Below are 25183 nucleotides of genomic sequence, written 5' to 3' on the forward strand. Positions count from 1 at the left end.
CCCTTTCATCCCCATAGGTGGTCCTTTCAGATGAGTGTTGCAGCATACTGATGGAAAAGCTTGCGCTGTTGCTGCCCATGCAATATCTGATTTATGGACTCCAGTCTCCAGGTTTGATAATTCAGTACATTTTGCCAGCACTTAAATGACTAAAGACATAAATATTTATTACAAATAAAAATACCTATATATTCCAGAGTCAAGATGTTACTATGCAAACACATTTAGCTTTCAACATATCATGTGCATTCAACCCTTTGTTCAATTCAGTTTGTTATACAGGATATTCCGTGCTTAATAAGGATATTCTAAATTAGAATCATGTGTGCTTCTTGATTTGTTTTCCAAAACAGCATTTGCCTCCTTCTAGGGCACCTCTAACAGTTCCATGCAAAGTTTTGATTTGATAGGACAAGAACAGTGAGGGCATTAGGACCAAGAGAAAGACATGCACATTGCTTTGTATTATGTCTGGCAAAGGGTTCCTTGACTGAGTGCTATAGTTATGTGTGAAAGAAAGTCAGGGACTGAGTAGTTCTCATCTGTTGATCACAGTTAACTTGAAGCATCAAAACAGGGGAAGCTGTCAGATCTGCTTGCAAAGATAATATCACTCCAGTCCAGACAGCAATTGGAAACTTTGCAGTGGCAGGAAATATTCTGGAAGGAAACTATGAAAAATGGAATTTATTTTTACTTTTTCTCAGAATTAAAAACGAAAATCAAAACTTCAACCACCTTTTAATGAGCTTTTTGGTCAACTAAATACATTTCATTCATAGACAATCTGGGATTCTGTATAACAAAGGATCTCCTTTATCTAATTGGATCTATGTTATCTCTTATAAGTAGGTATTTTTGATTTTGTCTACAAATATACGGGAAAGCATGAAACAACATCAGTGAAATGTGAGGGGGATGGGGGAACCTCTCAGCAGACAGTAATGACCAGTTTTTTGCTGTAAAGAAACCAGAGAGCTGGGCTGTAAGAAATAGCCAAGTGATATTTAGCATGACCATCTGTATTGTTTTGTCACCAACAGTATGCTCTTAAAGAAGAGGTGCAGATATGGATCACGTAAGCTTCAGTTTCTCTTGTTGTTGCTGATGCTGAGTTTTTTGTTACTGATGGTTACAATCCTGACTCCACCATTCCGGGACCTGAACAAAGAGGGGACATCCCAGCCATTAAAGTTCAGTCCCAGAGAAGGGTATCAGCTGGACTTTCTGGAAACCCAAGAAATGTTGGAGACTCAGGAGGAAAGCCAGCAGTACTACCCCATGGTGGGGTTATCCCCTTTCATTTCCCTCCGGGAGGACGAGCTGCTAGTGGCCATTGTGTCACCCACCACCAGGAGAAACCACAGCAAGGCAAGAAAAGGATACCGAATGGTGAAGCAGCAGAGCAAAAGGCAGGAAGAAAAGACTGATGTCAAGCCAAGGGGAAACCAAGAGTCCCAGCTCATGTCCTTTCCCCTGCAGGATGCAGAAGAGGCTGCTGCGGGTGAGCAATTGGCAATCCTTGGCCTGGAAACCCATGGCTTTAATGAAGCGCTCAGTGAGCGGATTTCTCTGCGCAGGGAGCTGCCTGAGGTGCGGCACCCTTTGTAAGTAAAACATCCTAATTATTTCCTATGAGAAACCTGACCCCTCCCAATTGTTCCTCTAAAAAACATTTCCCTTGACCCCTGAGAAATCTATCCCCTTTCTATCACATCATCTCCCTCAATTGGAACAACCAGCCCTCCTCCCCAAAAGAAAATGTATCCGTTCCCCCAAATTTATGTCCCTTTCCCAAACTCTATGCTACAAGCTAGGACCCTGAAACACAGATCAGAAATTGGAGCTTAAACTAGCAAGACCCATCCTAGTTAGACAAAGCACACTCCTCTTCCCGTCTCCTTAAATAACTTAGGGTACAACAGCTTTCATTCCATTATATCATCCCCTGGGGATATTGAGAGCATAGCAAATGCTATAACAGGAGCCATGAGAGACACTTGTCTCATTTTCTCCCTTTCTTAAATATTATAATTGTTTTCTTAAAACAATACTCTCAGACTCAAGTCGAAAACACCAAGTGACTTTGGGGCTCTTGAGAATTGTGTGTCCGGTAAAAGAACTATAGGAAGTTATAGAAACTAGTGGGGTGTGGGGGGAATGGAAGGAAGAATGACTGCAATGTATCAGAGACAAGACGGGTGAGGTAATATCTTTTGCTAGGCCAATGTACCAGTCACTCTGGGTGTTCCAGTCCCAGAAGAGGAGGACAAACAAGTGCACAATGAATTAGTGTACAAGGCTATGTTATTTGTAAAACTCTTTTGCTTCTTGTTTATGTACCGCTCCTGCCCTTTCACTCTCACTGGCAGAGGCAATCGTCCCACTTCACCCAGGTAGCCAACAAGTTCTGACTTTTCAACCTGTGAGCGCACTTATTTATTAGCCTGCTCATTTAATGAGGAGTATGGCGGCCTCTTCTGGCACATATCAGAATGGAAAAATGCTGCAGTTGTCTGCTTTATTTAACAGGTACCAGGGTCAGTCAGTACTATTTAGCCATCTGTTGGAGTGTAAGAACTATGGGGCTGATTAGTCTGTTGTGATGGCAAGCCACACAGATGAATTGTGCTAGTCATAAGATGCCAATCTAAGGGCCTTATTTATGCTTGTTTAGGTGTCTTTTGTTAAGTAATCACATAACCTTATTTATTTACTGTATTCTATTCAGCTGATGTCATCCTTTGTTCTCAGAGTGCTTCATATGTAGGCAATGGCCCAGATTCTGCTCTGAGATTCACTTGTGTGAGACCACTGACTGCTTGGGACTGAAATAAGCAAAACAATTTAGGCCAAATTCAGCACTGTTACCCCTGTGTATAGTTATTGTGGGCTTGCTTGAGGGTCACTGTGGGCAGAATCTTGGTCTAAAATGACTTAGCTCCCTGACTGCTGAATATTTTGTAGTGCACTTGGTGTGAACTTGCCAGGGCATTTGATGCATGTCCAAAGGGCTATCAAACTGTTGATCTGTTAGGTGCCCATTGCCACTCAGTTAGTAAAGCAATAACATTATTTTCTACTATATTCTGTATTCGCAAGTGGACGGTTTTGTGTATTCCCTGCAAGAACTGAGGATACTACTAACACTGGGGAAAAGGAAGAGAATAACAGAAAATCTCTGGCCTCCTACACTTCGTCTTGTTTGTTTAGATTGTAAACTCTCCTTTTTATGTTGTGGTATTCATATAACCTTCATCAACACAGTATCTGAATACCTTCCAGTCATTAATTAATTTTTATCTCACAACACCCCTGAGAGGTAGGGAAGGACTATTCTCATTTTACACCTAGGGGAACTGAGGCACAAGGTAGATTACAGGGCTATGGCCTGCTAAGAAGATCAAGTGAAAAGTTCACTGGTAGGTTAGTCTGTGCATCAGTTGGTCTTGATGAGTGAGGTTCTACCTGGTACCTAGCCAAGTAGGTAGTGGAGGACAAAGAAAGCATCAAGCCCCCTTCCTGCACAGATTCCTTAAGGCAGAATAGCAGCTCCAGAACTCACTCCTACTCCCATTATCATCGGGGGGGTGTGACTCTTGAATGTGGTAGGGGTGGGGAGAGAAAACAGGTAGAGTAGGTGTAGGCAACCTATGGCACGGGTACCAAAGGCGGAACGCAAGCTGATTTTCAGCGGCACTCACACTGCCAGGGTCCTGGCCACCAGTCCGGGGGCTCTGCATTTTAATTTAATTTTAAATGAAGCTTCTTAAACATTTTAAAATCCTTATCTGCTTTACATACAACAATAGTTTAGTTATATATTATAGACTTATAGAAAGAGACCTTCTAAAAACGTTAAAATGTATTACTGGCACGTGAAACCTTAAATTAGAGTGAATAAATGAAGACTCAACACACCACTTCTGAAAGGTTGCCGACCCCTGAGGTAAAGCCATGACTCTGCTCCCCTCTGATCTGGCTAGCCACATGAGATGGGTTATGTAGCACATCTTAGAGGGATATAGCAGGTTCCATGCTCCCCAGAGCAATGGGGGAGCTCTGAGAGGGAGTCTGCCTTTCTGAGGCAGACTATACTTTGAGTAGTGCAGCATGCCAAAAAGATAAGATCTGGCCCTACGCAAGCAACAGGTTTCACATAACATCTTTTGCAGTGGTCATTTTCTCATGGCTAGAGACAAATGGTGGTCCATGTTTGAGGAGACAAACTTCAAGACTTGGAGGATGTTTTCCATATTTGGTAACAGTGTTTGATATGCATTATCTTTAATTTGTTTTTATTTCAGCTGAGTTACACTGAAGGAAAATTAGAGCAATGCAGGGGTAAATCAGGCCCTCTATAATTAACCAACCAAAACCAGCTAGAAGTATTCCAGAGAGTTATTTCTATAAAATCCCCCTTTGTTGCAGCCTGTGTGAAATTAGGTGGTAAACTGTTGTGGCAGGGACCATACCTGCTTATTGTGAGGCACCTAACACACACTTGCATGCTGCAAAATAATAATGATAAACCCCCACTTCTATATATTTCATCTACTAATAAATCAGCATTAAGATATATGGAGTTTGTCATAGTACATACTCTTAGAAGTGCTGTCCCTTAAAGCTGACAGTAAACCATTGCATTGTCCTTTGTATTAAAGCAGTGCACTGGAAAAACTAAATTCTTTTTATTTAAAGATTACATAGCTCACACACAACAGAAATCAGTGCCTGCTGTTCACTGCAGCCTGCCACTCATGCACTGTCCATAAAGTCCTGGACCCGACCATCCAATGTGGAAGGTGGCCCCTTTGACCTCTGCAGCCACACCCCACAACTTTACACATCAAGCATGGCTCCCTACAACCACTGTCTTTCCTGCCTATCCCTGGTGGATGTCGGTGATACTTTTCAAAACATGTATGAATAGAAGTCCTGGATCTCTGCCAGCAAGCTCTCCACCCTTTCACTAAAACTTATTAATAGAACAAAATCATACCTCATGTAATCTCATTTACTTTTCTGGCTGGGGAGAGAGTATGGCCAAGTGACCACGCCTAACCCCTGGGAATCCTCCACTAATGGGGCCAATTGTACTTTAATGCTACTCTCGTTTACCAGGACCCTGAAGGTACAAATGCTCAACACCCTTCCATTATCATCCCCCAGGCGTGTATTTGCCACCTTTGAGAATGCCTGCTTTCAGCTTGCCCAAGTGCAGTTAGCATCCTCCTGGACATTGGGGGTGAGTCAAGCCTGTCATCTTGACTTTATGACAAGGCCTTGTCCACAAACCACAGTTCTTCTGTGTTGGGATTAAATGTCAAATATTATGTACTCAGGCAAATGCAAACATACAAAATGTCCTAAAGGTTTTAAATTACCTCACAAAACTACAGCTCCCATTGAAGTGCTGCTGGGAATTGAATCTCAATAAGACATTTTTCTGGAGCCGAGCAGGAGTCTCCTTTGGCAGTGCCTTTGCCTTGTGTGAATTAATGTAGTGTTGACCACAATTCAGTATTGTTCATCAGTAAGATTAGACTCCTCTGTCCCTTATCCGTCATGACCTTTTCTTGTTTGAAATGATCAGCCAGTCATGGGCCCCAAAGTATAGAAAAGGAGTTTCATGTGCCAACAGCCCCTCTCATTTAACTGAAGACTAGTTATCTGTATTTTTATTCCTTGCCAATCACCATGGCAACTGAATGCTGCATCAGCTAGGCTTCATAGTCTAGAGCAGTCATTTTAAATCCTTTTCCAATCAACATCCCCCAAAATAGCATCAACTTTCTTGCCATGGCAACACTACTAGTTGCAAAGCATTATGAGATTGTGGAAAAAATCCACAGTTGGTTGTGTCAGTATTTGTTGCTCCTGGTTCAGAGGCTGTATCAGTTTCTTTCTTTCCCTTCCCTGTCTCTGGATATAATTGTTAAATCAGATACTTCTGCTTGGAAACACAAATTGCCCCCTTCAAGACACTAGGATTATCCCTTTTCTCCTATCTTAAGTGACAACACAAAGATATTTAAAAAAAAAAAAAACAACCTGGGCCAGACTGATCCCACTGCCTTTAATGAAATTACATCTTGAGTAGTTTGAGGAGCAGTAGAACTATATAATCTCCATATAATCTTTATGTAATGCTGTAGTGCTTCCACTGAGGACTTCTTTCTATTAGAGATTAAATTAGCTAGACAAATTAAAGGGAGTCCACATGGAAAACTGAATATTTTAGGCCAATTTTTCTTAGGTAAAACAAGTGCACATGCAAAATGTATGCAGACACACACTATTTGTAAAATATGTATTTGTGAACCCATGCTGGATAACTATGTTGCTGCCAGTTAGTGTGTGTAATCATCCACTTTCTACGAGACAAAATCAGCTTGTGTGTGCAATGGATGCATGAGTACTTAATCCATCCACACATTGCATCCATTCTTGGAAATTTGTCCAATGCTTCACAAGATTTCATTAAAATGTTTGTGGTCCCTAAATACTCAGAGTTGTGTGAGGATGTAACCACCTAATTCCCACTAACTGTAATGCTATATGTGTGACTTCCATGAGTGAAATTCTGGCCCCATGATGGCAAAATTCCCATTAACTTCAATGGCATCAGGAATATACTCCATATCACCCCATGAGGGAATGCCACACCAGATCAGAACAGTGAGCCTAGGTCATAAATCCTGCCTCTGAAACCGGTCAGTACCAAAAACCTGAAAGGAAGGAGCAAGAAATCTTGAAGTAGACAATTATGGAAACCTGCCCACTCAGGGAGTTTCTCCTTAACCCCTGTCCATCAAAGGATGGCTTATGCCCTGACGAATAACCTTTTAGAAAAAAGTATATATTTAACCTATGTCATGTAATTATAAATGTTTTCATATAAACGTCTGATCTTTCTTTGATCATCCTAAGTTTCAATAATATCTTGTGGCAATGAGTTACATGGGCTTATTAAGCATTGTATAAGTTAGTAGCATCCATTTAAAAGGTGTTGCTTTTCAATTTCTTTGGCTGTTCCTTGTTCTTGTTTTGTGAGAATGGGAAAATAGAAGCACCAGACTGATTTCCCCTATAGCATTAATTAATTAATTTCTATCTTAGTCCTTATTTGCTACATCTTTAAAGTCTTTCCATGCTTCCAGTCCTCTTTGTCTGGACCCTTTCTATTTCAGCTCTGTCTTTTTCAAAGTAGGATGACCAGAACCAAGCACAATGTTCCAGGTGAGGACAAACTATTGTTTTCTATAATGCCATTATAATATTTTCACTGTTATTCTCTATCCCATTCATTAGACATCCTAACATTTTGTTTTCTTTTTTAACCATCACTTCATCCTGAGCAAAGATTTTGAGCTGTCTGCAATGAAGTAAGGGTAGATTATGACTTTCAGCCTCAGAGAAATGGATGTGTTCATAACAATAAGTAAACAAAAAAAAAGTGTTGCAACCTTCCATATTGTGCCGCTCTCATTCTATCACATACAGCTGTCTGCAACAGGACTATGACCCCAACCTTCCTACTGCTAGTGTCATCATCTGTTTCCATGACGAAGCCTGGTCTACTCTCTTGAGAACTGTGCACAGTGTAATGGACACAGCCCCAAGGGCATCTCTGAAGGAAATTATTCTTGTCGATGACCTCAGTCAACAAGGTAGCTCCCTTTTGCTCTCCCTAAATTCTATTTTCAAGCTCTTGGAAGGAAGTTGTAATACTGCATGGCAGGGATGGGGAGAATGGAACTACAAGAACCCTCCAAAATCAAGCTAAACATAGAGAAAACTGGTTGCCAAATTTTACTTTTCCTCCCCTAAAATTCAACTTCAGGCTAAGTTTGAAAGTGTTTATTTTTTCCTGTCATTTCCAATAGTTTAAAGCCTTTATTTTTAAACACAGTTCACCAGATTGCTATGCATGACTGTCCTGTCCTAGTCATTATGTCCCACTCCACCAATCTTTGTGTCAACCACAAATTTTAATCACCAGTGATTTTATATTTACTTTCAGATCAGTGATAAAGGTGCTGAACAATGGTGGACCTCAAACTAATCTCTCCACTGGAAACACCTCAATTTACAACTACTTTTTGAAATGCCTCATTTAGCCAGTTCTCAATCCATTTAATGGGTGCTTTTTTAATATTGGAAAGTGTTAATTTTTTTTAATGAAAATGGCATGTGGTACTAAATCAAACACTTTACAAAAATCTATTACAACCATGCAGTTACCATTATCAACCTAATTTATAATCTCAAAGAATGAAATCAAGTTAGTTTGACAGGATTTATTTTCCATAAAACCATGTTGATTAATAAAGGATGAGAATATGATTAATGACAATCAGCTTTTCCACTATTTTTCCTAGGACTGATGTCAGGCTAACTGTCTTATAGTTAGCCAAGTCATCTTATTTGCCATTTCTGAATATTGGCACAACCTTAGCATTCTTTCAGTCTTCTGATTTAAAGATGTTTATCCCTAGTAGATGCTGCTTAAAGATTCCTTCGTTCCCAATGGTGTGGAAAGTACCGCCTTATCCTCATGTGACACAAAGTGCATCATCCTACTTCTTTCCAAATGCAGAATAATTTTTTTCCCAATGAAAGCTGAGATTCTTACAGAATTCCAGGAGCTGCAACTTTAAGGAAAAGAGCAAATGTCATGAGACTTGGGATAATTTGGGAAAGCTGGTGGTAACACTCAGAGATGACATGTACTTGCTGACAGTGGGGAAGGCAGGGAGAGAGCAGTGACTTTAGCAAATGTTACTGAGCACGCTCAGTCCATGTGAACATGCTCAGTACAAGCCAAGCAGCAAATCTGGGGGGCACATGATCCACGTTTCTTCCCCCCACGCATCATTTCTGATAACACTGGGCAGCACCCTTCTGCATGCATGGAGGTCTTCTTCCATAGATTGCTTCTGAGGCAACATGGATTCTTCACTGCTAGCAAATTATACTCTCACCTCAGAGTTTGCTCTTCCAGTCTATAGTTGAAGGACATATAAGTAGGCAAATGTAAGAGAAGGTCACATTATTTCTGGCTTGTCCCTATTGAAACAGAGGACATCAGTCTCCACAACTGTGTTAGTCCGGTATCTGTTACAAGTTCTAAATTCACTTCATTTTGCTTCTGTTTTTAAACCAACACCACATTAAAAATAAAATGCTAGATTGTGCCCTTAGCGCATAAGTTGGTGGTTACGATTCACTGCCCAAGGAGTAGCCTCAAGAACTGTGACTGAGAAAGTCACCATTCCTTCCCACTTTCCCCTTTCACAATGATGTCATGTGTACTGCACTCTTTTCCAGGGGCCTGCACACACCTCCCAGTATGCCCAGCCAGTTCCCCTGGCTGACTTGTGGGGAGGCAAAACCGTGGTTCCATTGTTCCCTACACAATTTCCTTACAGCAGCGAGAAGGTTAGGGGGAGGGAAGGGGCAGCACAGCACATCCCCCATGCCCAGAACTGCAAGCTAGAAAGGTCTGACATAGTTAAATAGGAGCTGGAGGTGAGGCTCTGCTCCCCTTTACTCCCTGCATGGCTGAGAAGGACAAATGCAAAACTAGCCCAGAAATCACTTTTCTAGCTGGGGAGTACCATTTTTGCCACAAACAGTTTTTTGTTGTTTGGGGGGGGGCGGTTTTGACAGATTGAATCAGCACTGAAATCTGAATGATTATTATATTTACTGCAGGGCATCTGAAGTCAGCCCTGAGCGAATACATCTCCAAGCTGGATGGTGTGAAATTGATCAGGAGCAACAAGAGGCTCGGGGTCATTCGGGGTCGTATGTTGGGAGCTGCACGGGCAACTGGGGATGTGCTGGTCTTCATGGACTCCCACTGTGAGTGTCACACAGGCTGGTTAGAACCCCTGTTGGGCAGACTAGCCACTGACAGGTAAATATCCCTTTGGGCTTAGTGTACAAAATGTTTAGATGCTTGTTAGAAGGGAGTGGGTCACCATGAAGAACTGTGATCCTTGAACTATTTGTATTGTTCATAATGCACAAGTTTATACTAATTCTTGAGAACAGGACAACACTCGTGATCTCTTAAAATTCATTTTTACCTTGGGTTTTCACGGTCTTTCATCCCTTTAGCCATACTGTGTTATTTTACTTTTACTCTATGTGCATTAACCTGAAAGTTAGAAGACTAGACAGACCAGGCATTTAATAAGACACACTACCAAACCCTTTCTCTCTAGAGCTGCCTTGAGGGAATACAGCCTGTGTCTGTAGTGTCTGAAATACATTAGCATTGGAGCAAATGGTGGCCAACATGAAATGAATTGGCAATCCCAGACAGCGAGCAACGGACGACAAGCATCCATCAGAGAAACCACTACAACAGTTGGCATTATTTGCGGCACTTGCTGGCAGTCTCACAAGGATTGAATAGGCCCAGAGGCTGGATTATCTTCTCTTCTTGTGAGCTGCTCCTGTCACATCTGATGCACATTGACAGGACACGGTGGGAAGGGCTGCACTGCTCTCTCCCACGTTGTACCTGTGGCTGTTCCGTGGAAAAATAGAAGACTTTTCAGGCTGCCTAAATCCTAGCTATTTCACCAACGCTAAGTTCACAAAGACAAATAGAGATACTGCATGGCTGTGCTCAGCATTCAGCAATCACCAAGCATCACAAAGAGGTTAGGGTACTGAAGTGTTTCAAGGATCATATGCAGTAAGTACATACTCTTTAATAAAGAAAGAATTCTGAAGCCACTGAAAAATAAATGTTTGAACATTAAATTATGTAACATTAATAGTAAACTAAAGCTGTTTGTAACACAATGAATTGCTGAGGGGGTGAGGGTGTATTTTGAAAAGAAAAGTATAATGCCTCCTTTAAAACACTTACTAGCTCAGTAAGTAACCAAAGTAAGAAGCTGCAAATAAGGTTGTTCCCAGGCAATGAAATGGGCTGCTTTTACTGCTGACAATGGCTGCTTTTAAACTCATTCATGTTCACTTTTAGAAATGATTGCATTGTTCAAATGCAAAATGAAAGATGCTGCAAGTATGTGGAATACAATACTGTTCTAGGTTTCCATGTCTGCCTTTTTCTAACAGGGTTTCCCAGTGAAAGCAGATTGCTTTGTCCTCTGGATTATTTGTGGTCCATGCTGCTGACGCTTCATTGCTGTAGTGACTCAAACTGGCTTTGATCTAGTATCCAACGTCTGCACATGCTGCAATCCTATCTCCTGATTGCAATGTAGACATACGCTAAAAGAGCTACAGAAAGCCTTAAAGGAGAGTCACAGTGATGCACTGCTCCATGGAAACTTTTTATATGCCACTTCACAGGGGAATTACAAGAGCAGGAGAGGAGGCATGGCCCATGGATCCAATGGCACAAATTCATGCCACACTGATTTACTGGCTAAAATTCACCATGGCAAGAGAGTGAGGAAGCCACCAATGCTACTGTCACCCTGAGGCTTCTATAGTGGTCATGGAGCAGCTTCACTAGTGCCTTGTGACCCATGGGAAAGGCTTCTGACACCTGCAGCACACACCACCAACCTTTGTGCAGAGCCAATGTGTTCATTATTTACTCCTGTTTTGTACAGCGAGCCAGGATTTAGTCCTGAGTAAAGGCTGCAGGATTTCTGGCCCATGAATAGAAATGTAGCCTGATTTGAAAAACAGTGGAGGCCCTAATTATCCCTTTCTAAATACTATAGCAGAAGTGTTCCTACTCCAAGCAAGGGAGCTGTGTGTAGTAGTTAAGACACAGGACTGTCAATCAAGAGAGCTGGGTTCTAGTCTTGGTTCTGCATTGACTTGCTAAGACAGTTGGCAAATTGTTAAGCTCACTGTGTCTCACTTTTCCCTTCTGTAAAATGATGCTAATGCCATCTATCTGATGGTGAGGGGGCGGGGAGAGTTACAGCATTATTTTTCATAAAGTCTTTGAGATGCTATGGAAGTGCAAGGCATTAGTATAATAAACTTGAATTAATTAAGCAGGTGAGGAACTGTGAAATTGAATCCATATTCATCTTCTTATACAATAATGAGGCAGAAAACAAAGTTTCACTGGCTCACGAAACACCCACCTCTCTTCTTCACTGTGCACTAATTAAGTTGTCACTCACTCACTTTAGCTGTAAAAGAAAGTGCTTTAGCGTAGGAGAGCACTTCATCAGCTACAGAAAGTGACTCAGCAACTGCCCAGGTTATATACAGCCTTTCTGATGTCTGAACCTTTGCATGAGTTCCAACCAACAACAATCCAATGCTCTCCCAGATCTAATGTTAAAAAGGGAAAGAAAGAAAACAAATTTATTATATATATAAAATAAAAATTCAAACTAACTTACTACAGGGAGACAAATGTGGTATTAATGTAATATACAACATGAAGGCAGAATCAGGTACTTTATCTACACAGACAGCTTCAACTCTAGTTAAGTTATACCTTTTGAAATACAAAATACAGTCTTCAGGAACAGCATCATACTTTTGGTCTTCTATTTCTGATATCAATGAAATAATCATAAGCAAACAATTTCAGGTGTTTGTGAAAATCATGCAGTCCGCAGATTCAAAATACATTAGGAAATCAATAATGTTGCAAAAGCGTTTGAAGATTAAGCAGCAGAAAGCTGGTTTAATAATACTTTGCACTTACAGTAGAACCTCAGGGTTACAAACACCTCGGGAATGGAAGTTGTTCATAACCGAACAAAACATCATAGTTGTTCTTTCAAAAGTTTACAACTGAACATTGACTTAATACAGCTTCGAAACTTTACTATGAACGCAGGTCTCCTGAGTTACATTTATTATCTTAACACAGTAGGAGCTGGTGAAATTAGTAACCTAATGCAGGCAAGCACAGATTTCTTGTCATATAAAATACTGACTAATTACATGGTAATCCCAAACCAGCTCACTTTCTGCACTTGAGTTTTAGACACCATTGTGACTACACTGTTCTAGCTCTGGTGCAACAGAACAAGTTTCAAATCAGGATCAAATCACAGTTTATGCCGGTGCAATACTTCTACATTGAGGGCTTGTATTAGTGTAGCTATATTGGTGTATCTACACCAGTTGATTAAACCTCAGAGTAAGACAAGGCCTCAGTCTCTTATGGAAAAGACCTATACAATTCAACAGGGATGAAACCAGTAGGGTTGTATAGAAATTATTCTAAAAAAAGCCATATTGAATTAAAACGTTTTCTGTAGACTTTTTAACCTTTAAAATAGAGAATATTGATAGGTTCTATCTATAGAAAGATTCCCATTCTCCAAGACTCCATGAGGATGGATGGCAGACTCCTAAGAAATACTTAGGTGCTCCGGGAAGTGGAGGTGATGAATCAGGTCGATTGTTTTCAAAAGTTCCCGCTAACTTTAGGATGCCTCAGTTTTTAGGTGCTCACCTTGGACACCTAGGGCCTGATTTTCAGACCTGCTGTGCACCTGCAGTTCCTACTGACTTGTAGGCAGTATGTAATTAATAGAATTATGCAGGATATCAGTGTTAACCTTATTTCTTGGGGAAAATGCCATGGGATCTTTAACTAAGACAAGTATATTAGTTTCATCCAAGATAAACTAATTTCCACAGTACAGTGCCCTCAGGTATCATGCTGGTAACTCTGCTTCCCCACACAAATGCCAGTGTCATGCTGCCCAGTGCCTGCCTACATTTCCCTAAAGATTTAGCTAGGTGTGTCATTTTCCAGTTCCTATCCTCAGATGTTGGGTAGTATTACTGTGGGCCACTGAATTCCATCTCAGAGGGAGCTACATTTCAGTGGGGATCATCAAAGTGCTCCTTATAGGTAAGTTTCAATAGGAGAATGTTAGGCAAGCTAAACTATAGGTGTGACTGCCAGCTCTGTCTATGAATGTAAAATATTATTTGCTGATTACATAGTTCTTCTCCCAAGGATTTCACAAATACCCATTTGAGGCAGATAAACACTGTTATTCCCATTTTGCAGATAAGGAAGTAGGGAAGTGAAGTGAATTTTTCTAAGGACGCCTGTGGCAGAGCTAGGAATGGAACCCAGGGCTCCTGAGTCACCAGCCTATGGCTTACCGGGAAGAACATCCTGCCTAAAGTTATGTAGTCCTTTGGAATACCTTGTGATAAAAGGTGCTAGAGAAAGAAAAGATTATAGAATTCGTTCCATCCTTATTGAAAAAGGATCACTATACACCTTACTGGATTACTGAATTCACTTAGCAGGGACAGGGCTGCCCAGAGGATTCAGGGGACTTAGGGAAAAGCAGGGGAGCTGCGGCGCTTGTACTCACCTAGCAGTGTTCCAGGTCTTCAGTGGCATTTTGGTGATAGGGAGCCCTTCAGTCGCTCCGCATCTTCAGCAGCGCTGAAGGGCCCCCCGCTGCCAAAATACCGCCGAAGACCTGGAGCGACTGAAGGACCCCCCGCTACCGACATGCCGCCGAAGACCCAGACCGCCGCCGGGCCACAGCTCATGGGGCATTTCGGCAATGGGGGGCCCTTCAGTCACTCCATGTCTTTGGCAGCACTGAAGGGCCCATCGCTGTCGAAATGCCGGCCAAAGACCCGGACCACTACCGGGCCAGGGCTCCTGAGGCTCCTGTGGGGCCCAGGGCCTGGGGCAAATTGCCCCAATTGCCCACCCATCTGGGCGGCCCTAAGCAGGGGTACTTGACTACTTTGTGTTATTTTTTGGTTTTAGGGATTTAGTTGATATCAAAATTCTTTTCCCAGAAACTACAAAATCTTCCTAAAATAATTACCATGTGCATACACCCTCAAGTAAGACTTGTTTAGGATGAATTCTTCTAACCATAAATATAGATTCACTGTCAAACAGTGCAGCAGTGAAAAGATAGGAGACAAAGGGTTAGAATAATGAGACTATGGTGAGTTTTTACAATTGAGAGAGGTAAATAGCGAGGTCCACCAAGGATCTGTACTGGCACAAGTGCTACTCAACATAAAATGATCTGGAAAAAGGGATAAACAGTGAGGTGGCAAAGTTTGCAGATGATACAAAATTACTCAAGATAGTTAAGTCTAAAGGTAACAAAACTAGGTGACTGGGCAACAAAATGGCAGATTAAATTTAATGTTGATAAATGCAAAGTAATGCACATTGAAAAGCATAATCCCAAATTATGTATACATACAAAATGATGGGGTTTAAATTAGCTGTTGCCACTCAAGAAAGAGATCTTGGAGTCATGGTGGATAGTTCTCTGAAAACATCCAGAGTAGAGCAGCAGTCAAAAAAGCTAACAGAATGTTAAGAACCATTAAGAAAGAGATAGATAAGAAGACGGAAAATATCATATTGCCATTATATAAATTCATGGTATGCCCACACCTTGAATGCTGTATGCCATTCTGGTAACCTCATCTAAAAAAAGATGTGTTAGACCTGGAAAATATACATTAGGGGTATGGAACAGCTTCCATGTGAGGAGAAATTAATAAAACTGGGACTCAGAGTAGCAGCTGTGTTAGTTTGTATCCGCAAAAAGACTGTTCAGCATTGAAAAGAGATGACTAAAATGGGATACGATAGAGGTCTACAAAATCATGAATGATGTGGAGAAAGTGAATAAGGACGTGTTATTTACCCCGTCACGTAACACAAGAACTAGGGGTCACCAATGAAATTAATAGACAGCAGCTTTAAAACAAACATAAGTACTCATTCACACACAGTCAATCTGTGGAACCCATTGCCAGGGGATACTGTGAAGGCCGAAAGTATAACTGGATTTAAAAAAAGGATTAGATAACTTCATGGGGGATAGGTCCATCCATGCTATTAGTCAAGATGGTCAGGGATGCAATCTTATGCGCTGGGCGTCCCTAAAGCTCTGGCTGCTAGAAGCTAGGACTGGATGACAAGGGATGGATAACTCAATAATTGCCCTGTTCTGTTTATTCCCTCTAAAGCATCTAGCACTGGCCACTGTTGGAAGACAGGATAGTGGTCTAGATGAACTTTTGGTCTGACCCAGGATGGCCATTCTTATGTTAGCTACAATATATTGTCTTTCCTTGAAGAATGTGTCATTGATTTGTAAAGAATTTCTTGACAGTTGTTCAGGGATGACTAACAGAACAACCTGTACAGTATTTTGGAAAACAGTTCAGATGCCCCTCAGATAGTTTCATCCTACACCAGTCTATATTTCAGTCTGCTTCCAGATCAATAATAATATATAGTTTAATAGCTATGTAATTGTGACTGTTTCTTGTGTATTGCACCTTTAAATCTCTAGGAGTCTGCTGGAGGCAGCTGCCATTTTGTATTCATATCAGTGGCACCCTGTTGCAGAGGGTGCACATACTGTGCTCCATCATGAAGATTTGGCTTTGGTTATTTCTTGTAGAAGAATGGATTCACTACTACTGTGCCCATTTGTGGCTAGCTGTGGCACAATTGCTTTCTTCTCTAGTACCCCTTGCTGACAGCTACACCAGTCCTGCCTCTCCTTGCAACTTGACCCTCCAGGCATGTCATTTTAAAGTCTCTCCTCTTCCAGAGAACTCCTGTCCCAAGTCCACATAAAAAGATAACTTAAGTTCCATTCTCTTCCACCCCTCTTCCTGGGGAATTACTAAGCTCCACAGGTCCTCAGCTGGGATCTTCAACATAGACTATCCAAGGAAATCCCCATGCAAGTACTTCTAGTCACACTCAGCTGCCAGTACTTTGCTAAACCCTGTCATGAAGGGAGAACTCCGCATCTCCTGACATCTTGGTACTCCATCAGTCTCAGCTCCATATCAAACCCTTTTGGGGCCCACTGCAGTAAGAATCACCAGCTCTTGTAGCCTTTGCCATTTAACTGTCCACACACACGGTTTTCCTGGTCTCTGGTGGCCAGGCCTAACACCCTCAGCTTCCTGGGCTAACTTTCCAGTTCCCATGCCCTCCTTTCTCAGGACTTCCTGAAGTGGCTCAGCCTAATGACTGCGAAGTTCTTTTTTGCTCTTAATTCAGAGTGTGGGCTCTCAGATTTCTTCCTGGCTCAGGCCCCTCTAGTTCTGGCTGCAAGCTTCCGGCCTCCCAGCCATCTCTCAGCCTGTAGCCTAAGAGTATGTCAAAGTTAGACTCAGGACTCATAGTTTGTCAGACCACTCTGTTTTATTAGCACAGCGCTCAGCTAATAACACCCAGATAATGTGAGCACCATGCAGGACATAAATTATCTTATTTATATAGATAAAAGGGCAAGCACTTAACAAGATAACAAAGGAAGCAGAATCTGATAAGTTTACCTGGGCTAGGCATGCATATCTTATTTCCTTACTAACTATTACTGATCTTCTGTTAATGTTTTGCCATTAGTACCCTTGTTTATGCCTAATGTTTCTTTTCCTGGCACCTGTATTTCAACATTTCTTATTTCTGCTTAAAGGTACATATAACATTTCTTTAATCCATTCTTATTTTTACAATATAATTCATTCTACTTTCACAAGTGAAAACTCCCAACTACCTCTCACCTAGTTATCCTCTCTGGGCCTTTTCCACTACTCTGTACTCCTTTCCTTTATGAAGGCCCAACTTCTTCCCTAGCTGGGCCTCCTCTTCAGTTGGTCCTAGCCCTCCCTCCAGGTGCAAGGAAGTGCCTTAGTTGAGCTCTCTAGCTCCAGGTAGCCCTTTCAGTGCCAATATAAAATATATAGCCCACCACACAGCCCTTAATCTAAAATAAAATTAATTCAGACTGAGAAGATATAGCTGCTTTTTTGCATATGGGGAAAACATATCAAGTAGGTTTGATTCTTGGCCCCCGAGAACACCAAACGGAGAAAAAATTAGCCTGGTTATTGTGGAAGGTTTGACTATAGAAGGGCACAGACTCCATCTTTAGAGTGTAGGAAGGCAGGGTTTTCTCATCCCTTAGCAGTCAAAATGTCTCACACTAGACCTCTTTCTGGATGCACCTCTCCCTCATCCCTTATTTTAGATTCAAATCTATCATCATGTGATATTTCCCTCTATTACTGTACACTATATATTCAAATACTGAATTAGGAACAGAAACTCAGATCCACAAAGATACTTAGGTGCCTAAACACTAGATTTAGGCACCTATGTTCAATTTTTAGACATTGCTGCAATCCACAAACCACCTGCTCAGCTACTGCTTAGCCTCATAGGCACCCAAACTCACTCAGCGCCTAAGCTTTTGCAGTAAGAGTTCCCTATGTGCCTATGTTTCTGCCTCTGGACATGAGTATTGCTGCCTCCCTCTAGGTGTCTGGATGCCCATCTCCTGCCTAACCCTCAGTGCAGTCCCTGGACTGGGAGAAGATAGGTGGGGAAACTCTTAATTCACGTCAGGGACCTAATCCTGTAGGCATGCTCAGAGGCTGCCTAACTCCATACAAAAAAGCTGGAGGGGGAACCTGCCTTATAACCTTTAGCCAGGTGGTTATGCTACTCACCTGAGATGTGAGAGACCTCCCAGTTTAAGTCCCCTCTCTGCCTGGTGAGGTGAAAGGATTTGCATAGGGATGTGCCACCTCTCAGCTGAGTGCCCTAGCCACTAGCTTATAGAGTCATTATCACTCTTTCTGGTGCCTAATTAATATTTAATTATTTAATGAAGTGAAATAACTTTCATAGGAGAGATTGAGGGAGATCCACATCAGACTAATCTATAATCTCGGACACTCTCCTGAGAGGTGGCAGATCCCTATTCAAATCTCTTCTCTTTGTCAGGTGGAAGGGGGACTTCAACCTGTGTTGTCCTATATCCTGGAAGAGTACCCTAACTACTGGGCTAAGTGTTACAATGGTGAGCCCCTTCATTTTGTTTGGCATTAGGCAGCCTCTGAGCATGTCTGCTGGATTGGACCCCAGAAGTGAGCTTAGCAGAGAAGCATCTATCTTCTCCTGGTTCATGGATTGCCAGCAGAGTGAGGTGCCTAAATCCAGGCTTCATGAGGTAGATGGAGCGTAGGACACATTCCTTTGGTCAGCATCTCCCATTGGCTAGGTTAAGCATCACACCTCCTGGCAGGCTGGATTTTGTGGATCACATGCTAAGGTGCCTATCTCTCCCCATGCATTGTTGAGGAAGCCTAAGCACCTAACTCAGGCTTTGTGAATTGCAGTGTGGTTCCTGTGATTTTTTGAGGTGCATAAAAGTTAGGTATTGCAACTCCTGACAGTTTGTGGAGCCTGGCCCAAAGGCTTCAAAATTGTTAAAAGATGTTAATTTATCTTCTAACAATCATGATCCCTTCATTTGGTTCTACAATGTAGATCACCAATTATTTATAAAATTGTTGTTAAATATAATTAAGAATTACTACAGCCACTGAAAATTGCCACATTGTCTGTTTGCTGCTTTTAGAAATCAGAGTTTTGCCAGGTGTGCAGGATCAGGCAAAAATGGTTCTATTGTTTAAAAGATTTGTGTGCATGTTAACTTTATGCTGATTTAGCATGAAGAATGTAAATATTTTCTACAAAAATCAAACAATGTCTTCATCTCTTCTCAGGACAACTACTGCAATTCCCTTCTGTAGGGCCTGCAAATCTCAGCTTTCCAGATTCCAAAATTAATAGAAAACTGCTGCCTGCCTTCTCACGCGCACAAAGAAGCATGAACTCATCACTCCCATTCTCACACAATGCCACTAGCTCGGCATTCATTTCAGTATCCTGTTCAACACTGACCTTGCTTTTAAAACCTTCAACATACTTAGTCCCCTGCAACTAGGTAGCTGACGTCACGGACTTTGTCTCTCTTCCTGCTCTTCTTTTCATGCCCTCCACTTGTCTAGAATAACGCTCATTAATATGTTTTGCATTTATATACTATGTTCATCTGAAGATCTCACAGCCCTTTACAAAGGTGATTTCAGTGGAAATGTAGGTGCCCAGACAGTGCCCAAAGGCAGATGCTTGCCCCAACTTTGGGCCTGAGCAAGAGTCTATATGGAGCTTGGATTCTCAAGCCATCTCATTTTTGTAGGAAAAGACCCACTGTGAGAGTGAATTGAGGACAATAGGAACATTTTTACAGTTGTTTTTGTTACCTGTGCTCATTTTAACAATCTGTTCCTTTCCAGCAAAGCATGGTACAAATCAATACAAAGCCCTTCTAAAAGCAGTCTACAGTATATTAAACTTTAGGCAGATTGGTTAATTAATTCTTCTTTTTCACAAGAAAAGAACACAATGTCCACAGCTTATGTAAAGGGTAACGGGAAAACATTTCATTTGCAAGTTGTATTTGGTTTAGAAATCCCCAAACAGGAAGTTATGTTTGTTTGCTTTTTTGAAGGTCTCATGTGCTCCAGGCATTTGAAATATTCACAAATTAATAACGCCCCACTCACATTGGACAAAGCATTGTTGCCAGTTCTTTTCGAGTTTCCTTCCTCCCCCATACCCCCTCCTTCTTCAGATTCCATGGAATAAAATTAGCAGCTGTCTGCCAGTGTGAACATTTCATTTCAAAGTTCCGAGAAGGTGCTGACTGTCTGCCAGCTACTGAATTAAGAACAAAACAAATTATAAGCAACATCTTCCAACTTTCAATTACCTTTGGCTGAAAATGTGCATTTCTAGCCACGTAAAGGCTAAATCCACCATTGAACATGCAGAAAACAGATGTTTTAGAAAGGATACTTTAATATCGCAAGAAAGATAAGGCAACACTTGATTACAAGAAAAATTGGCTATTGATTAGTTTTACTAAAATTAAAGCTGCTAGATTCCTTATTTATGGTCAGAAGGACCTTCTAACAATCTGAAGTTCAAGCTGCTGTAAATCAGTGCAACTCCACTAGTTTCAACAGAACTATGCTTATTTACACCATCTAAGGATCTGACTCTTATTTTTCTAAATGGTATCTTAAAACCCTGTGAAGCATGAAATTCCCAAGGTGTTATCATTTATACAGTAATACTTTTAAAACACAGATATCAGTTTGTGGTGCATATAATTCATTTGGAAAAGCAGATTACTGGTTCTTTTACTGAAAAATTTGAGGCAAAGTGCAATATGGCATATCCAATGATTTATCATCAATTGTCTTCAGTTCCATAATTTTCCACATGCAAACTTTTTATTTAATGCTTATCCAAAAGTCTTTTTTTAAAAACTTGCTTGTTTTAGTTTTATATCAATCTTTCCATTGCTGAACAAATTTTAAACAGCCTCACTTATCTGCTTCTGATTAAGAGAGTAAGCTAAATTGTGCAAAATGTTCAGAATAGTAGGTTGTTTTGGAAGCATGTTTTTACCTGGTTTGGTGGTTGTGATTGGTTTGGTTCTGGTTTCCTGATTGGCTGAGCCCTGATTGGCTGAGCCTGGTGGTGCAGAAGTTTTGTTTGCATAGCACTGAAGGTCTGGATCCAATATTTAAAAACAAAACAACAACAACATATAGCTTAAAAAAGGGACTCTGTCCTGCAAACACTACTGGTTTTAGTGCTTATTATCATTAACAATCACATTAAAGTCAAAAGTGTTATTGGAGGATTGGGCTGTGATATTGGCAACAAATTACAGAACTACATCCAGAAAGGATGAGATGTAAATGAATGGAAAATATAATAGTAGAAGAATTATGCCAATATCACACCCTTAGATCTAGAATTTAATCTCAGTTATACCAGTGTAAATCCAGAGTCACAATATTTACTTCAGTCCCGTTATTCTAGAACAGTGGTATTTAACCAGTAGTATGCAGACCACTGGTGGTCCACAGACTATATCTAAGAGGTTTTGGAAAGGTGACTATGAAAATAAAATTTCAGATCCCCAAAAAGGCATTCCATTTTTCTGATCAATCATTGGGTATGTGAATACCCCCACCTACAGGTCAAAACCAGGAAGTATTGTCATTACTAGAAAAGCCCACTGTTTAGCGCTCTGTCTCATGCTGTGTCAAATGCGGTGCTGAGCATGTGAAACATTTATAGTTAATTCTGTTCAGTTAGCTTCCAGTCTAAGACTTCTATGGTAGAGGTCCGCAGACCACAGGTTGAATTTCCAGAGGGGTCCGCACCTCCATTCAAAATGAATAAAGGTTGAAAACCCACAGTTCTAGATTTATACAACTATACATTAGATAAAAATGTGGCCTTCCTAGTCAAACATCTTTGAATTTTTTATTCTAAATAATTCCCCATTCATACTTCTCTTCCTAGTTTTTCTAACTCTAAAATGAAATCTTATTCTAAAATAAACTATGTTACAATTAGTTTATCAGTTCTAGCTATGTAAGAATATTTAGACTAGAAGCAATAGACTAGAGTGTGTAGCAGCAAAGTGAAGCAGGAGTGTCTAGTTCCAATTATAATTATCAATCTCATTTCCACCCTGGCAGCTGTAAGAGGCTTTCAAGTGTTTGTGCTGGAGAAGGACCTCAGTAGTAATTTTTATTCTAAATGGTGCACACTTTGCTATTGCTTGCCATTGAAATTGTAGTTTTATTGACTTGTATTGGAGTTATATGATGTTCTTTAGGTTTTGAAATTTAGTCATGCAAGATGTATCTGTCCTTCCAACCCCACATGAGGAGAGGCTGAGGGAACTGGGCTTGTTTAGTCTGCAGAAGAGCAGAGTGAGGGGGGATTTGATAGCAACCTTCATCTACCTGAAGGGGGGTTCCAAAGGGATGGAGCTTGGCTGTTCTCAGTGGTGGCAGATCACAGAACAAGGAGAAATGGTCTCAAGTTGCAGTGGGGGAGGTCTAGGTTGGATATTAGGAAAAACTTTTTCACTAGGAAGGTGGTGAAGCGCTGGAATGGGTTAACTGGGGAGGTGGTGGAATCTCCTTCCTTACAGGTTTTTAAGGCCTGTCTTGACAGCCCTGGCTGGGATGATTTAGTTGGGAATTGGTCCTGCTTTGAGCAGGGAGTTGGACTAGATGACCTCCTGAGGTCCCTTCCAACCCTGATCTTCTATGATTCTATGTATTACATTTTTTAGCTTCATCTGGCTTAGTAAAAAGAAAATAAAATGCCTGAACCAATTAAATAAATCCAGCTCTAAACTGTGTTCAGTTTTAGCACATCCCAGAAGATGGTGGTGACTTTCATTCTGCCTCTTCCCTTTTCCCTGGTTTTCTCAGTTGGAGAACAAGGATTGACACCAGCTTTCTTTGGAAAGACTGATATTGACTTTCATTTGAATGGAATAGTGTCATCCTGAATACAGGGAAATTTCTCAGCATATCTTCAAGGGATCCAATGAGAATTTGATCTTTATTATTTGTATTATGGTAATACCATAAAACTGCAGTCAGGATTGAACTCTATTATGTTAGGTGTTGTACAAACATATAGCCTATACAATATAATGAAGCTTCAAAAGAAAGTGAAGCCCACCACCCCAGAATATTCCTGGCTGATAGTGCAATGTTGTCATAGAGAGAGATTCCTTCCTGACCCCTACTGCAATTGACTCATGCCCTGAAGCATGACAATGAGTTACTTGGTCTTAATTTTATGACCAATTATAACATTTGTAATCATACAGGTTATCTAATCTAGTTTATAAATCCAGTGCTTGTCTCTATGAGACCCTATGATTGTGAATTCCACAGGCTCATATACTCCTTTATGAACAAGTATCTTCTCTTATTTGTTTTTAACTCATAAAGTGTCACTCCCTGTTCTCTTACTATGGAACAAAGGAGAGACTGAGCAGTTTTAACTATACTCTACATAATACTTCAACTCCCCTCTAGCCATTGAAGACCCATGGACAGTTTTTCTCCACACGTTTCTAAAATCCTCACTAGTGAAATGACAACTGTAATAGAAAAAAGGATTGAGTCCCTCCCTACTTTCACTGAAAACCATCACTATAGTGATTGTAAATGCAGCGAAAATATGCCAAGGTCATACAAACATCACACAGAGTTGCCAGCTCCCGAAGCTGGCCTCAGTCTCTCTTTCATTGCCATGGCAAACAGTGAACAGATAACAGGATAGTGGAGACTATGGTGTTGACCCTTTCCTATTGGCTGGAAGGTATTTAAACTCAGCTTCTCTCAAGAATGATATCAGATCAGCAGAGCTAAAACTTTTAAAGAGAAGGCCATTGGTGTCTCTTTGACAAAACATGCTGCTTTCTCCACAGACAGGGCCAGATTTTTCTCTCACACCGGGCTTATCAACACGCTGAGTTATTTTGGATTAGATGGACACTCTTATTGCAGAATAACAGTATCTTTTTCTGGTTTACTTTAATCCACAACAGCTATTCCCACTTTATACGCTTACCCTAACTTATTCTGGAATAGCTTCCCTGTGTAGACAAGCCATTATACTGAAGTCAATGGGAGTAGCTCCTGAGTAATAGAGCAGAAATGGGTTACTTTGCTCTTCCAAACAGCTTTCTTTGCTGCAGCTCTCAGATCTGTAATGCTGTAGCAGTTGAACTATTAAGATGGTTTCCAAATGTCATGCACCATTGACTAGGAAACAGAAGGTTTTGATACCATGGAACTTGTTCTTTTCTGAATTACTGATAATTTCAGGATGTCATGAGGCCCATTTTTAAGCATCATGATATTTCTGACATGGAAAATACAGAATATTCAGATAAATCCTGATTTAATTAACATTAGAAACTAATTAAAGGATACAGGCCCATGGGGTCAGGGCTCTATTCTGGCTATTACAGACAGATGATATATGGGAACAGTACAGTGGCGAGAAAATTACAAGTATATGCTAAGAGGGAGTTAAAATGGATATGTTAACTACACAGATTGTTACAAAGCAACTATTATAATATAGTACAGAAAAAGGATAAATATACTATAAATTGAACACTTGTGTTTTCAATTTGATCTTATCAAATGAAAAATAGGTCTCTTCCAATGACCAATCCACGGAAAATTATAAGCAAAATACACCTCCTAAATTCCACTTTTCAGGAATAGTTCTGCCCTTAGTCATACCCATGAAACCCTGTTGAAACTAGGGAGGTTGTGAGGGCAAAATTTTACCCTTTGTCCATGCAATTGAGATATCAGAAGGCAGAACAGTGGGCAGAATGTGTCCAGCTCTGTAAAAGACCCAGTGCAAGTGCTTTTTGAGGCAAGGACCATCTCTTGGTTCTGTGTTTGTACATTTTGATAGTGCAACCAAAGTAAGACCCAAATTAACAGTGAAATGACTGTGATTCATACA

General features: G+C 40.9%; 1 protein-coding gene across 1 annotated transcript in view; it reads left to right on the plus strand.

Annotated features, from left to right (window-relative positions):
* The first annotated feature begins 554 nt into the window (after nucleotides 1–554).
* The window catches only part of GALNT15 (polypeptide N-acetylgalactosaminyltransferase 15), a 37927-nt gene continuing 13298 nt past the window's right edge, over nucleotides 555–25183 (plus strand). Inside the window, exons 1-3 of the mRNA XM_050938408.1 lie at nucleotides 555–1607; nucleotides 7507–7673; nucleotides 9721–9925. Coding sequence (XP_050794365.1) covers nucleotides 1045–1607; nucleotides 7507–7673; nucleotides 9721–9925 — 935 coding nt within the window. The 5' untranslated portion in view covers nucleotides 555–1044. The remainder of the gene's footprint in view (nucleotides 1608–7506; nucleotides 7674–9720; nucleotides 9926–25183) is intronic.

This window comes from Gopherus flavomarginatus, chromosome 2, assembly GCF_025201925.1.
Source record: "Gopherus flavomarginatus isolate rGopFla2 chromosome 2, rGopFla2.mat.asm, whole genome shotgun sequence".
Taxonomy (NCBI): domain Eukaryota; kingdom Metazoa; phylum Chordata; order Testudines; family Testudinidae; genus Gopherus; species Gopherus flavomarginatus.